The 13,186-nt window shown below is 41.6% G+C and overlaps 1 protein-coding gene across 1 annotated transcript in view; it reads left to right on the top strand.

Annotated features, from left to right (window-relative positions):
* LOC108412618 (dolichyl-diphosphooligosaccharide--protein glycosyltransferase subunit STT3B-like) overlaps positions 1-13,186 on the top strand; it is a 184,314-nt gene that overhangs the window by 137,670 nt on the left and 33,458 nt on the right. The window contains exons 5-6 of the mRNA XM_017684712.2: positions 4,308-4,407; positions 11,965-12,063. Coding sequence (XP_017540201.1) covers positions 4,308-4,407; positions 11,965-12,063 — 199 coding nt within the window. The remainder of the gene's footprint in view (positions 1-4,307; positions 4,408-11,964; positions 12,064-13,186) is intronic.

Below are 13,186 nucleotides of genomic sequence, written 5' to 3' on the forward strand. Positions count from 1 at the left end.
ATTTGTTTACTGAAAGATTCACCGTCAGTTATGTTGTATGTTAATTGACCTTCAGATGTCAGTGTTTAAACTGGAGCCCTGTAAGTAGTATTACATTTATTGTTGGACGTGAACGTACACCACTGTTAGCACATGTGTTGTCACAACACTGTAAACCCCATAGAGGAGCTGACAGGAGTGTAGCAGAATTGTAGCTGTAACTCTTTCTGAAATCTGATGTTTGGGGTGGAGTTAACCTGTAAATGTAATGTAATGTGAAATTGGTAACATGATAAATTACACTTACGCTTGCGTTCTGTTATTCCTGCAAATGAAGACCGCACGCAATAACTTTTCATCAAATTCAAATTCTAATAAAATGTCCCCTTCTACGTACAAACACTAAAGTGGCATGAACTGAAAGTCTACAATCTGCACTTTATGCACAATTTCTCCACTATTTTCAATGAGCTGTGAGTCAGAAAGATCACTGGCAATAACTGCAACATCTAACAACTGCTATTTTGTTGCTTTGCTCTGTGTTGCAGAGTATCGGGTTTGTCTGATGAGTTTGTTTCTGTAGATTGATTTTGGCTCCACATTACAGTGTCTTTAGGTTCTGCTGGGAAGAGGGTTACTTGAGTTATTTTGCAGAATAAATCTGATGTGTGTTCATGACTATGAAAGTATACACAACCCCATTTCCAAAAAAGGTCTGTTCACTGTTCAGAATGTAAATAAAAATAGGATGCAATGATGTGAAAATCATGTAAACCATATTTGTAAAGGAAAATACCACAAAGACAACATGTCAAATGCTGAAACTGCTGTAGCTCTGAAAGTGAAATGTTTTCCCGGTCTGGTTTGTTACATGATTTCAGCTGCTCATCAGTTTCAGGGGCTCGTTTGTTATTTTTCATTTTATAATGCACCAAATGTTCTCAGTGGTGGTCTGGACTGCAGGCAGGTCCGTTTAGCACCCGGACTCTTTTAATACGGAGCAGCGCTGCTGTAATACATGCAGAATGTGGTTTGACATCGTCTTGCTGAAATAATCAAGGCCTTCCCTGAAAAAGACGTCATCTGGACGGCAGCAGATGTTGATAAAACATGTTTATATCATTCAGCTTTAATGGAGCCTTCACAGATGAGCAGGTCACCCAGGCCATGTGCACTAATGCCCCCTAAACCATCATGAATACTGGCTTTAGAACTGAGCACTGATAACAAGCTGAGTGGTCTTCAGCCCAGAGGACACAGTGTCCATGATTTCCTAAAGAATTTCAGATGTTGATTCGATGGGCCACAGGATGCTTCTCCACTTCCCCTCAGTCCATTCTAAATGAGCTCCGGCCCAGAGAAGGTGGCAGCGTTTCTGGGTCCTGTTTATATTTGGGTTCTTCTTTGTGTTTTAGAGTTTAACAGCGTTTGTGGATGCAGTGATGAACTGTGTTCACAGTCAGTGGTTTTCAGAAGTGTTTCTGAGCCCATGCAGTGATTTCCACTACAGAATCATGTCTGTTTTTAATGCAGTGCTGCCTGAGGGCCCAAACATCACGGCCAGCAGATACTGGTGTTCAGCCTCGTCCCTCACAGACAGAGATTTCTCCAGATTCTCTGAGTCTTTAATGATATTCTGCACCGTAGACGATGAAAAGCAGAAGCTCTTTGCTGTTTTATGTTGAGAGACGTTCTTCTTGAGTTGTTGCTCTATTTGATGGTCCCGTCTTTCACAGAGTGGTGACCCCTCCTCCTCTTTACTTCTGAAAGACTCCGCCTCTCTGAGATGCTTTTACACCCAATCATGTTAGTAACCTGTTGCCAATCAACCACCAGGTGTTTTTCAACATTACACAACTTAACCAGCCTTTTGTTCCCCTGTCCCAGCCTTTTTGTAACGTGTGGCATCAAATTCAAAATGTGCAAATAGTTTCAGCATTTAATGTGTTGCCTTTTTTGCTGTTTTCAATTAAATACAGGGTTTAAATGATTTGCACACCATTACGATTAGTTTTTATTTTGCACAGCGTCCAAACTCTTTTGTGTGTGTATGTATGTGTTTATATATATCAGTAATATATTCCCAGGTGACAACAACCCAAAGAAAAGCAAACATTTTGGTAATATTCCGAGAGGCTTGCCAATGTCAGCTATGCTTTGATATTTTACTTGAAACGCCGACTTTCTTGACAAACCATTTTATTTTTCAGGCAGTGTTTGGCAACCTTGCTGCTTATTTGCATGTGTCTATTTAACCAATGCAAATGGAGCCATCACATACCAGCAACTACTGGTCCTTGAACAATGAGACACAACTGATTTTTGTCAGATCTGTGAGTTTAACAAAAAGCAATTTTGAAACAAAACTGTAACTTGAGCATAAGAGCAGTGAAGGTGCTCTTTGCTGTGTGGTTTAATTCAAAGCCAGGCACTGAGTGATTATACAGAAACAGCGTGACAGAGTGGGTTATTTTGCTCAGACAGTGCCGGGACTAGGGACAGTCCTTTTACCTGATATTCGGCAGTAAAGTAACAGTAGATTACTATTGGGTTGCTAACATTTATGTAACTAGTTACTTGCTAATGCTGTATATAGAGACATATACTACATCTACACTCCCTTTATTAGAGCATGTGTACACCTTCACACTCATTCATACAATGATCTAAATCAGACAATCATTTGGCAGCAGTGCAATGCATAAAGTCATGCAGATATGGGCAGCAACATCAGGTAATGTTCACATCAACCATCAAAATATGGGATTTGGACTGCAGCATGAGTGTTGGTCTCAGACCAGGCTGGTTTATGATCTCCTGGGATTTTTTTCTACACACATCTCTAGAGTTACTCAGAATGGATCAATAAAGAAAAGACATTCAGTGAGTGGCAGTTCTGCGAATGGAAATGCCTTGTTGGTGAAGGGTCGGCAGAGAATGGCCAGAATGATTTGAGCAGACAGAAAGGCTACAGTAACTCGGAGATCCACTCTGTACAATCATAGGAGAAAAGCATCTAAGAATGCACAACACGTCAAACTTTGAGGTGGATGGGCTACAACAGCAGAAGACCACGTTGGGTTCCACTTCTGCCAGCCAAGAACAGGAAAGTGAGGCTCCCGTGGGCACAGGCTCTCCAAAACTGGACAGTTGAAGACTGGAAAAACGCATTCTGGTCTGATGACTCTCGATTTCTGTTGAGGATCACAGGCGGTGAGGTTGGGTTTTGGTTGCAACAGCATGAATTCTTTGTATGTGTAAGAATACCTGGCCCATAAAGCTTGATTCTGATTCTGATTCTAAGTCAGTGGACCCAAACTGCCTTGTGTCCCCAGACCAGGCTGGTGGAGGTGGTGTAATGGGGTGGGGAATGTTTTCTTGCCACACTTTGGGCTTGTTAGTAATACTAATCATTGCTTGAACGCCACAGTCTATTTGACTGTTGTTGCTGACCAAGTCCATCCATTCATGGCCAAAGTTTAACACCTTCTTCGGTGGCTTTCCCAGTTACTGGATCTGATGCCAATGGAACACCTTTGTGGTGTGGTCAAATGGGAGATTTGCAGCTGAAAAATCTGCGGGAACGGCCTGGTGCAGTCGTGTTAACATGGACCACAATCTCAAAGAAATTTTTCTTTTTACACACACACACCAGGGGGAAGTGAGCACTCTTGCCCAGAGCGATCGGCAGCCCTATCCACAGCGCCCGGGGAGCAGTTGGGGGTTAGGTGTCTTGCTCAAGGACACCTCAGTCATGTGCTGTTGGCTCTGGGGATCGAACCGGCAACCTTCCGGTCACAGTGCCAGTTCCCAAACCTCCAGCCCACGACTGTCCCCATGAAATGAATGCGTGAAATGCAAAATGAAATGCATGAGTGCTAAATATAAAAGTGCAACAGAAATCCCTGAAGAAACTTCCCCAAACTTTGCTGCTCCACTTTCACAAAAAATCAGGCACCCATGCTAAAAGGCTACATCGGCGCATTTGCTAAAAGCACATAATGTACAAATCTGAGAGTTTGAGATGGAGAGAACCGCACGATTTACTTCAAAGGAAGCGGTTTTCACACAGTGTAGAAAAATCCTTTTAGATGTTTTTAAGCTCCGGATGTTTGATGGTCAGCGGGAAGTGCAATAAACTACCCGGCACCACGAGGTGGCCAAAAATGGTTCTTTATAAAAAGGAGCCAAATTCAGCCTGAAGCTTGTTTAAATGAGAATATCATTCATTTCAAATATGAGCAACGATTTTGTCCATCAGAATATTTATCTGCCCACCCTCAGTGTCAGCTGCTGGTCTGATTCCTTTCTCTGTTGTGTGTGTTTAGGTCTCAGCGTGGGGAGGATACGTCTTCATCATAAATCTGATTCCTCTTCATGTGTTTGTGCTGCTGCTGATGCAACGATTCAGTAAGAGAGTCTACATCGGTGAGTCCAGTTCACACAGCTCAACTAACTTCAATGACTTTAAAAAAGTAAATAAATAAGTGAAATAAAACTTTATTAAGCCACTGGGACATGGTGCACTCATTATCAGGCTTACAGGTGTAGTGTGTAAGATTTACTGGCGTCTAGTGAAGAGGTCACAGACTGCAAACAACCGAATCCCCCTCCCTCACCCCTCCCTTTGCAAGCATATGCTATGCTGGGTGAAGCACATAACACTATACTAACCCTGTCCAGATAACACTACACTGAAAACACTGCCCTGTCCAGATAACACTACACTGAAAACACTGCCCTGTCCAGATAACACTACACTGTGCTGTAGCCCTTCAGGACTACTGTAGAATGCATTGCAGTGAGAGTAGCGATAACTTTACTTCTCACTTTTCAGATAGATTTAATGAAATGAAACTTCATTAGTTAGCAGCTAACTAACTCTCCACAAACTCAGGTTTTGAGGTAGAAGATATGAGGTGAAAGAGGCTTGGCCAGTAATGCCAGTTGGCATATCATTACCATTTGGTTACTTTCCCAAAAACCTTTAGACTGACTGCCTTTCTCTTTGTAAGTTTCAAGCCACTTGTGGTTTTCTAAGTTTTGCCTCCACTGTGCATTGCCACTGAATGACAGCGCTGGGCTGTTTACCTTCATTACAAAAACAATGGTTTTGATTTTCTAGAGGGTCCGGTGTGTGGTGGCCTTGAGTGCCCAGAGCTGTAGCAGACTGATCATTAGCAGCCGCTAAAGATATTTGGCTGAAACAGCCAGAAGACGTGTAATTTACTCCAGGTCTGCGGCGCCTGGGAGAACATGTCATTAACATTGCATTAACGTTGGGACAGCGCTATTGAAGGCAGCGGGGCAGAGGAGATCGATCGCTTTGGGTTCCACATCATTCGCTCTTAACTGCGTGTATAACTCACCTTGTACAATAGCTCTCTCCAAGGCCCTGGAAAATGAATAGCTCTTCTTGAAGGAAGCAGGAGGGCTGTCATTTTGTGTTCAGTCTTTCAGTTCTTCTGTTCCAGTGGGGCCAGGCCCACCAGCATAATCATTCATTCAGACGCCAGCTTGCGCCCGGAAATCACAGACTGAGTGCAGAGTCTGTAAATAGTTTGGCAGAAAAAAAGAATTTACACAAATTTCACTCCTACGTCCAAATGAAGTCAGTCAGCCAGGATATGTTTGGTGCCAAAAGTTTGTTGGTTTGGCTTTAGCAGTGGAGGCTAACGTAGCTATCGAAAGCTTAGCATGGTGCTAACTGCATGTCTAAAGCCTCAAAACATGCAGTTGTTCTGTGTCTCTAATTGACTCGAGTGGCTTGTGTGGCTTCTGACACTGAATGAGGGGCTCGCGCTGTACATGCCTTTTGCAGAGGGCACTGTTCTTTCCTGTTGTTTTCTGGTGGAGACGTGTTACGCTAACTGGGTGCCTTGCTTATTTTGTGCCCTTTGTGGCTGTGTAGTTTTTGGAACACCTGGCATTCTGAGTTGACTTTACGAGGTCAAGTAGCCTACGTTATGAACATTTTTCTTCTGATGTAACTGATGAGATATGAGATGAGATGATGAGATGAGATGAGAAGGCAGGCCTTCACTAGCCACTTTTACATGCAGCCTAATAATCTATTAATAATCTGACTAATAGCTCAATTGGAATGGAATACTTCCATGTAAACACTTCAGTCGGAATAGTCTAGTCCGATTGAGACCATTCGGAATACAATTCCTATCCGATTGAACGAGGTGGGTAATCCTGTAAATAATCCATTAAATAGAAGAATAATACTAGTGTAAATGCCTGTGTCTGATTACATTCCCTATCGGAAAGTTTAATTCTGTTCAACACGGCGGAGCAGAAACTGGTCTGCAGAGGAGACGAAGTTCATGCTCTGATCTTTAAAAGACGGCGGTGGGACGGACGTCCACCTTATGCGTCTCAGAGCACGACGTCTTCCTCTCGGCCTTCTTTAATAAGGACGTGTGAAGGACGTTTTCCTGAGTCTGACGTCATTTTAAAGCAGTTAAAACCACAATCACTGCTCACTGCTGCTCACCTCAGTTTGTCTGGAGAGTGAGCATAAACACCTCAGTCTTAATCTGGAATCAGAATGATTTCAATCAGATTGGCAAAAATCCTTCAGCCAGTAACGGGTGCAATGGAGGGATGATTACAGCCCTTCACAGACTAAAATCCTGAGAAACATAAAGTAGTTTATTTAATAAATGTGTTCACCCACTGATTCCGTATGATCTGCCAAAAAAAAATTGCAGGTGGGATTCATTTTGAGGCACCGTGACCGTAGCAAGTAAAGAGCCAACAGGTTGCGGACTCTAGCTGGTGGGTTTATGGCTTGGACAATTATCGGATACTTCTGTAAGCAGATGGGCAACAAATAATTTCGCCACAGTGAAAAACGTTAGCAGTCATTACCTGATGCATACGCAGCAAATGCAGCAGCATGCCATAGAAATCTGGCCTGTGTTGTAGACCTTGTAGCTTAATTAGCTGATAATATGATGTGCATAGAGATGAAAACATGATATTGGTACAGATTAAAAGTAGCAAAGTGAAGCCAAGGCCATCTGAATGTTTTTCACCATGCTGCAGTGGGTTTTCTCTTTGAACCTTGGTTCCTCTCAGTGGTTCCACCTCATGCTCTTATTGAGTTGGTTCCTTTTGATTCTTAGTTTATCTGAGTGGTCCTACCCTACCCTTTGTTTTGCCGTGTTATGGGGGGTTGTGTTGGCATGTCTACACCAGTGGGCAAATGTGGGTGGCATGCGGGGGCAAGAGAGGCACTAGGTTTTGCAGGTGGCCGTGATAAGTCTGGGCACTAATACTTAAGTCTGTGCAGACCTCTAGCTTTTTGCTAGCAGCACCACATTAGCTAGTTAATAGCAGTGGTTAAACCTGCCAGTAGATAGCTACTTTAGAAGTGTGTAACCCAACAACACAACACCACAACTTTCCCGTCTTCGCAAAACCAAAGGGTGAGATGAATGAATTCACTTTGTGGATTTCATCTTTCATAACATTTAAGCTACATTAGTCTGTCACTGAACCTACGAGGCTAAAGATGCAAACTTCAGACACCTGATCAACTACATTTAGCATAAGGGGAAGATTAATTGCGAAAGTTTAATTGACCATTTAAAATTGCCCAAGTTGTCTACACTGTCAGAAATGAAGGTTATGTTCAGGTACATTTCTCGATCATCAAGGTACAATCGGTCCCTCAAAGGTTCTACAGTGGTTTTAAGGTCTGATTGTGAGGCTTAAATCAGTTTTTCCAGGTGAAAAGTTGGTAATTGTGCCCAGTGACAGTTTAGTACTTTTTCTGAGAGTGTACCAGAAAGTGTGATTAATGTGTGTGCTGTCTTGTTGCTGGTTGTTTTGTGCTTCTTTACCCACCTATCTTCTTCTCAGTGCCAGAAATTGGCATCCTGATTGCAGTGTCTAATAGAGCATTTCATCAGCCCACCATTAGCGTTCTTGGGCTGTCAGCTCAGCATTGCAGGTGACTGGGCTTGAGCGGTTTCTGGGATTCTGGTTCTGAACCTTTTTGTTCTGTGTTAAATGTCAGAAAGCTCTTAAATGATCTCACTCTGACTCGAAAATGGCACTTTGCCATGCGACCTGCGTCTTTTCTTTAAGGTCACTGCGATGATGGATGGATAAGTAGAGAGGAGAGGAGGAAAAAGCAGGACACTGGAGCAAAGGGCACGCTAACATTTTCCCGTATGAAATCTGTTTCCCTGGCAGGGTTCCACACAGTGTCATGGGGAAACCCTAACAAAGGACTTGACTTTTGCTACTGCTGGAAATTATTAATATCAAATTATTCATGTGCAGCATGAAGTACAAATGATGCTTGTTTTATATTTCAACACCTCGAGCTGGAACAAAACCAACTGCACATGGTCCTCTGGACTCTAAAAGCATGAGGAGGAACCACAGAGAGGAGCCCAGATTCAAAATGTAAACCCATCCTCCTGTAGACCACTCTTAGGGAGTTTTTCATTTAGAGTCCGCGTTCCTCTCAGTGGTTCTTCCTCATGCTGTTGAGAGTTTCTCCTGTTAAGTCTTGGTTCCACTCAGCCGTTCTTCCTCATGTTCTTAGTTTCTCCTGCTGAGTCTTGGTTCCTCCCAGTGGCTCTTCCTCATGTTCTTAGAGAGTTTCTCCTGCTGAGTCTTGGTTCCACTCAGCCATTCTTCCTCATGTTCTTAGAGAGTTTCTCCTGTTGAGTTTTGGTTCCTCTCAGTGGCTCTTCCTCATGTTCTTAGAGTTTCTCATGTTGAGTCTTGGCTCCTCTCCGTGGCTCTTCATGTTCTTAGACACTCTCATGTTGAGTCTTGGTTCCTCTCAGTGGCTCTTCCTCATGTTCTTAGACACTTTCTCCTGTTGAGTCTTGGTTCCTCTCAGTGGCTCTTCCTCATGTTCTTAGAGTTTCTCCTGTTGAGTCTTGGCTCCTCAGAATGGATTTTCCTGCTGCACATTATAGATCAGAATATTTTATTTTTGAGGTCTGCCAAATGAAATTTACCAGCAGAACAGCGGCATCACATTTAATAAAATTAAAAAAAAGCATTAATTTTTAAATGAAATGTTTACAGGAAAGTAATATAAATTAATAATTTAATAATAAATAAATTAGAATAAGAATAATATATTAGAATAATAAATTCTAATTAAAAGGAAAAGAGAGAAGCATGTCAATAAATGCTAGAAAAATGTCTTCATGGCACAGATGTGTAGGTTGTCTTATAAGAATATTTAACAAAGAAAACAAAGGTTTTTGGATTGTTTCTAGTGCCGCTCCCTAAAGAGTTTATGAAGTTTAAAAGAAGTTTATTAATGGATCTTAATTAGATGCCTTAAAACCATTAATAAGCAGGATTTTAACCCCTGCCGGCGGGCCCACATTTTTATCATATACCTCTATAACCTAAAAATAGCTCAACTAGCTGGCATCGTTGTAGTTTATGAATAATAAGCTTTAGTATAAAATAAGCCTGGAATTTTAAGGGGTTAGTAGTATTTGTGATGTAAGTAATAACCATTAATAAATAAAAATTGAAATCAGTGTTTTATGAAAGGTGTACGGTTGTGTGTGTAAGTTAAAACACTGATTAAATGACCTTTCACTGGTTCTCATCCTAACACAGACAATCGCTGTTCTGGGTAGAAAACCTCGTTTCTCCAAAACGGTAACTTTACAGGAGAAGGAAAAAACCTACTCTACTTTTAATGTAAGTCAATGGAACCAGAATGTTTTCCGAGTCATTTTGGGCCGTTTCTCCTGGTCCATTCATCATGAAATTGATAAACAATGTAAAGAGCAATATGTATTTTCAGATGATGTCAAAAACTGAAAAACATTAAAAAAAAATGGAGATACAAGGTTTTGTTCTGACAGCAGCGATATGACACTTTTACTTTCCATATGCACTGTATATTTATTTGGGGTTAACACTGGGGAAAAAATAATGTATAAAATATAAAATGTGACATTTTGTCCAGCATACAAATGAATAGTAAGTGTATTAGAATGTGTTCTCTGTAGAGGACGTTACATTAACTTACTTACACTTAGAAAGTCAGAAAAACATTGAATTTGGCGGGGTGCCCTAACTTTTGCACAAGGCTGCGGGGGTGAGCGGTAATCCTGACGTTCCCGCTGTAATCCTGCGCTGCCGAGCGCGTTCAGGCTGCAGCGCTCTGAGCAGGTCTTTATAAACGAGTGGCGCTGGGTTCCTCCTCCTCACAGATGGTTGAGGAACACGGCTCTGCTTCAGCTCGTCCACCTTCACGCCTCTCTGACTCTCTCCCTCTGCAACTCACACTCACCCACTCCACATATCGCTCCAGCCATCACTCCTGCAGTCACGCTGACAGGAGGAAGATCTGCACGGCCGCCTCTGAAACATCGGCCCGTCATTGTGGATTTGTTGGCGTAGTCGGCAGAGAGGAGCGGTCACGGCGGGATTACTGCTCAATGCACTGCGCTGCAGCACGGCATCAGTGCAGGATTACCAACACACAACAACACTGAGACAATAACACACAACACTTAGACAATAACACACAACACTGAGTCAATAACACACAACACTGAGAAAATAACACAAACAAACACTGAGTCAATAACACACAACACTGAGAAAATAACACACAACACTGAGTCAATAACACACAACACTGAGTCAATAACACACAACACTGAGACAATAACACACAACACTGAGTCAATAACACAAACACTGAGAAAATAACACACAACACTGAGACAATAACACACAACAACACTGAGACAATAAAACACAACAACACTGAGACAATAACACACACCACTGAGAAAATAACATACAACACTGAGAAAATAACACACAACACTGAGAAAATAACACACAACACTGAGACAATAACACACAACACTGAGACAATAACGCAAACACTGAGACAATAACACACAACAACACTGAAACAATAACACACAACACAGACAATAACACACAACAACACTGAGACAATAACGCAAACAAACACTGAGACAATTACACACACCACTGAGACAATTACACACACCACTGAGACAATTACACACAACACTGAGACAATAACACAACACTGAGACAATAACGCAAACAAACACTGAGACAATAACACACCACTGAGACAATAACACACAACACTGAGACAATAACACACAACAACACTGAGACAATAACACACAACACAGACAATAACACACAACAACACTGAGACAATAACGCAAACACTGAGACAATAACACACAACACTGAGACAATAACACACAACAACACTGAGACAATAATGCAAACACTGAGACAATAACACACAACAACACTGAGACAATAACACACAACACAGACAATAACACACAACAACACTGAGACAATAACGCAAACATTGAGACAATAACACACACCACTGAGACAATTACACACACCACTGAGACAATAACACACAACAACACTGAGACAATAACACACAACACTGAGACAATAACACACAACAACACTGAGACAATAACACACAACACTGAGACAATAACACACAACACTGAGACAATTACACACACCACTGAGACAATTACACACACCACTGAGACAATAACACACAACAACACTGAGACAATAACACACACCACTGAGACAATAACACACAACAACACTGAGACAATAACACACAACACTGAGACAATTACGCAAACTTTACCATTATATTAACAAGATCATTCTCTCTCTCCTTTCTCTCTCATTGTCTTTCTTTTTCCTTTTTCTCCTCTCTTTCTGTCTTCTCTATCTTTCTCTTCTGTCTTTCACTCTTTTCTCTCTCACTGTCTCTTTTTCTGTCTTTTCTCCCAATCTGTCTGTCTGTCTCTCTATCTCTATCTTCTCTCTCTCCCTTTCTCTCTCTTCTCTCACTGTCTCTTTCTTTTTCCTTTTTTCTCCTCTTTCTCTGTCTCTTCTCTATCTTTTGTCTCTCTCTCTCTCTCTCTCTCTCTCTCTCAGCCTACAGTACGTTCTACATAGTGGGCCTGGTCTTGTCCATGCAGATCCCCTTCGTTGGGTTCCAGCCAATCAGGACGAGTGAACACATGGCTGCAGCTGGTAAGCTCCGCCCCCAAACCCTGATTGGCCAGTAAGCAGTGACTAGTAACCTCTTTGTGTCTGTCTGAGTGACTTCACACTGGTACACACTGGAGGTCAGTCGGAAGCGTCTGCAGCTGATGAGGAGCCGCGACTCTCCAGTGGCGACACTGGAGTTTATATGAGTTACGAATTCTGGTTCATTTAAACAACAGCAGAAACTGAGTAGAAACACAGATCCTAAACTTTCAGTGCAGACTGTATGAGCGTCAGTCCGTCATTACATGAGGGTTTGCGTTCGGTGAAAAGGTAGCTGTTGTGACGAAACAGGAAAACAAATATCGGCATCGAAACAAACAGAACAGCAGACATGACGTAAATAAATCAAATCATACGTAAATAAACAGCGTTTTGACTCATCTGACTCGACTGGCCTGCACACTGTGTGCACATTGACATAGACCATTCAAAATGACCTCAGGGGAGATTTTTTTTTTTTACATTAACTTACATGAAAAGTAAAGCTGCCGTTTTGGAGGTAGAAGGTTTCGTAACAGTGTTCTGAAACACCAGCAGGAGAATCTCCAACTGCGTCTGATTATTAAAACAGCTTTAAAAAGTTATTCAAGGCAGCAGTTCAACATAGAACCATAACAACTCAGAGAACCATCTGAATGGTTCTTGTTTATGGTGGAGAATCTGTTGTTCTGAGACACTTTCTGTGAACATTTGGGCCTCCAAACTCGTCAAAACGCACTTTTTTGTTCTTTAGTGTTTTTTGATGAAGTCAGTGCTTCATCTTCAGACAATGTTATTTTCCCACCTCAGGCTGTCAGATTAGACACTATAAGCTGTTTTTTCTTTCAAAAATTCAAAATTTTCAAAATTCAAATTCAAAGTATATTCTTTTTTCCTTTAAAATTAATTATTTCTAAAAAAAAATTTCATGTATTACTAATTTGCCAATTTGACACTTCTGGTAAAATAACCTACTAAATATTTTGGCACTATTTTCACCAAAGATGACTGAATAACCAGGCTGAATTCTGGGTAGCAGTGTTGAATCCATAACTGGGTTGAACACAGATATCATATTTTCCATTAAGCTGATATTAATGCATAAAAAAACTATATAAACAACATT

This window comes from Pygocentrus nattereri, chromosome 11, assembly GCF_015220715.1.
Source record: "Pygocentrus nattereri isolate fPygNat1 chromosome 11, fPygNat1.pri, whole genome shotgun sequence".
In the NCBI taxonomy this organism is placed as follows: domain Eukaryota; kingdom Metazoa; phylum Chordata; class Actinopteri; order Characiformes; family Serrasalmidae; genus Pygocentrus; species Pygocentrus nattereri.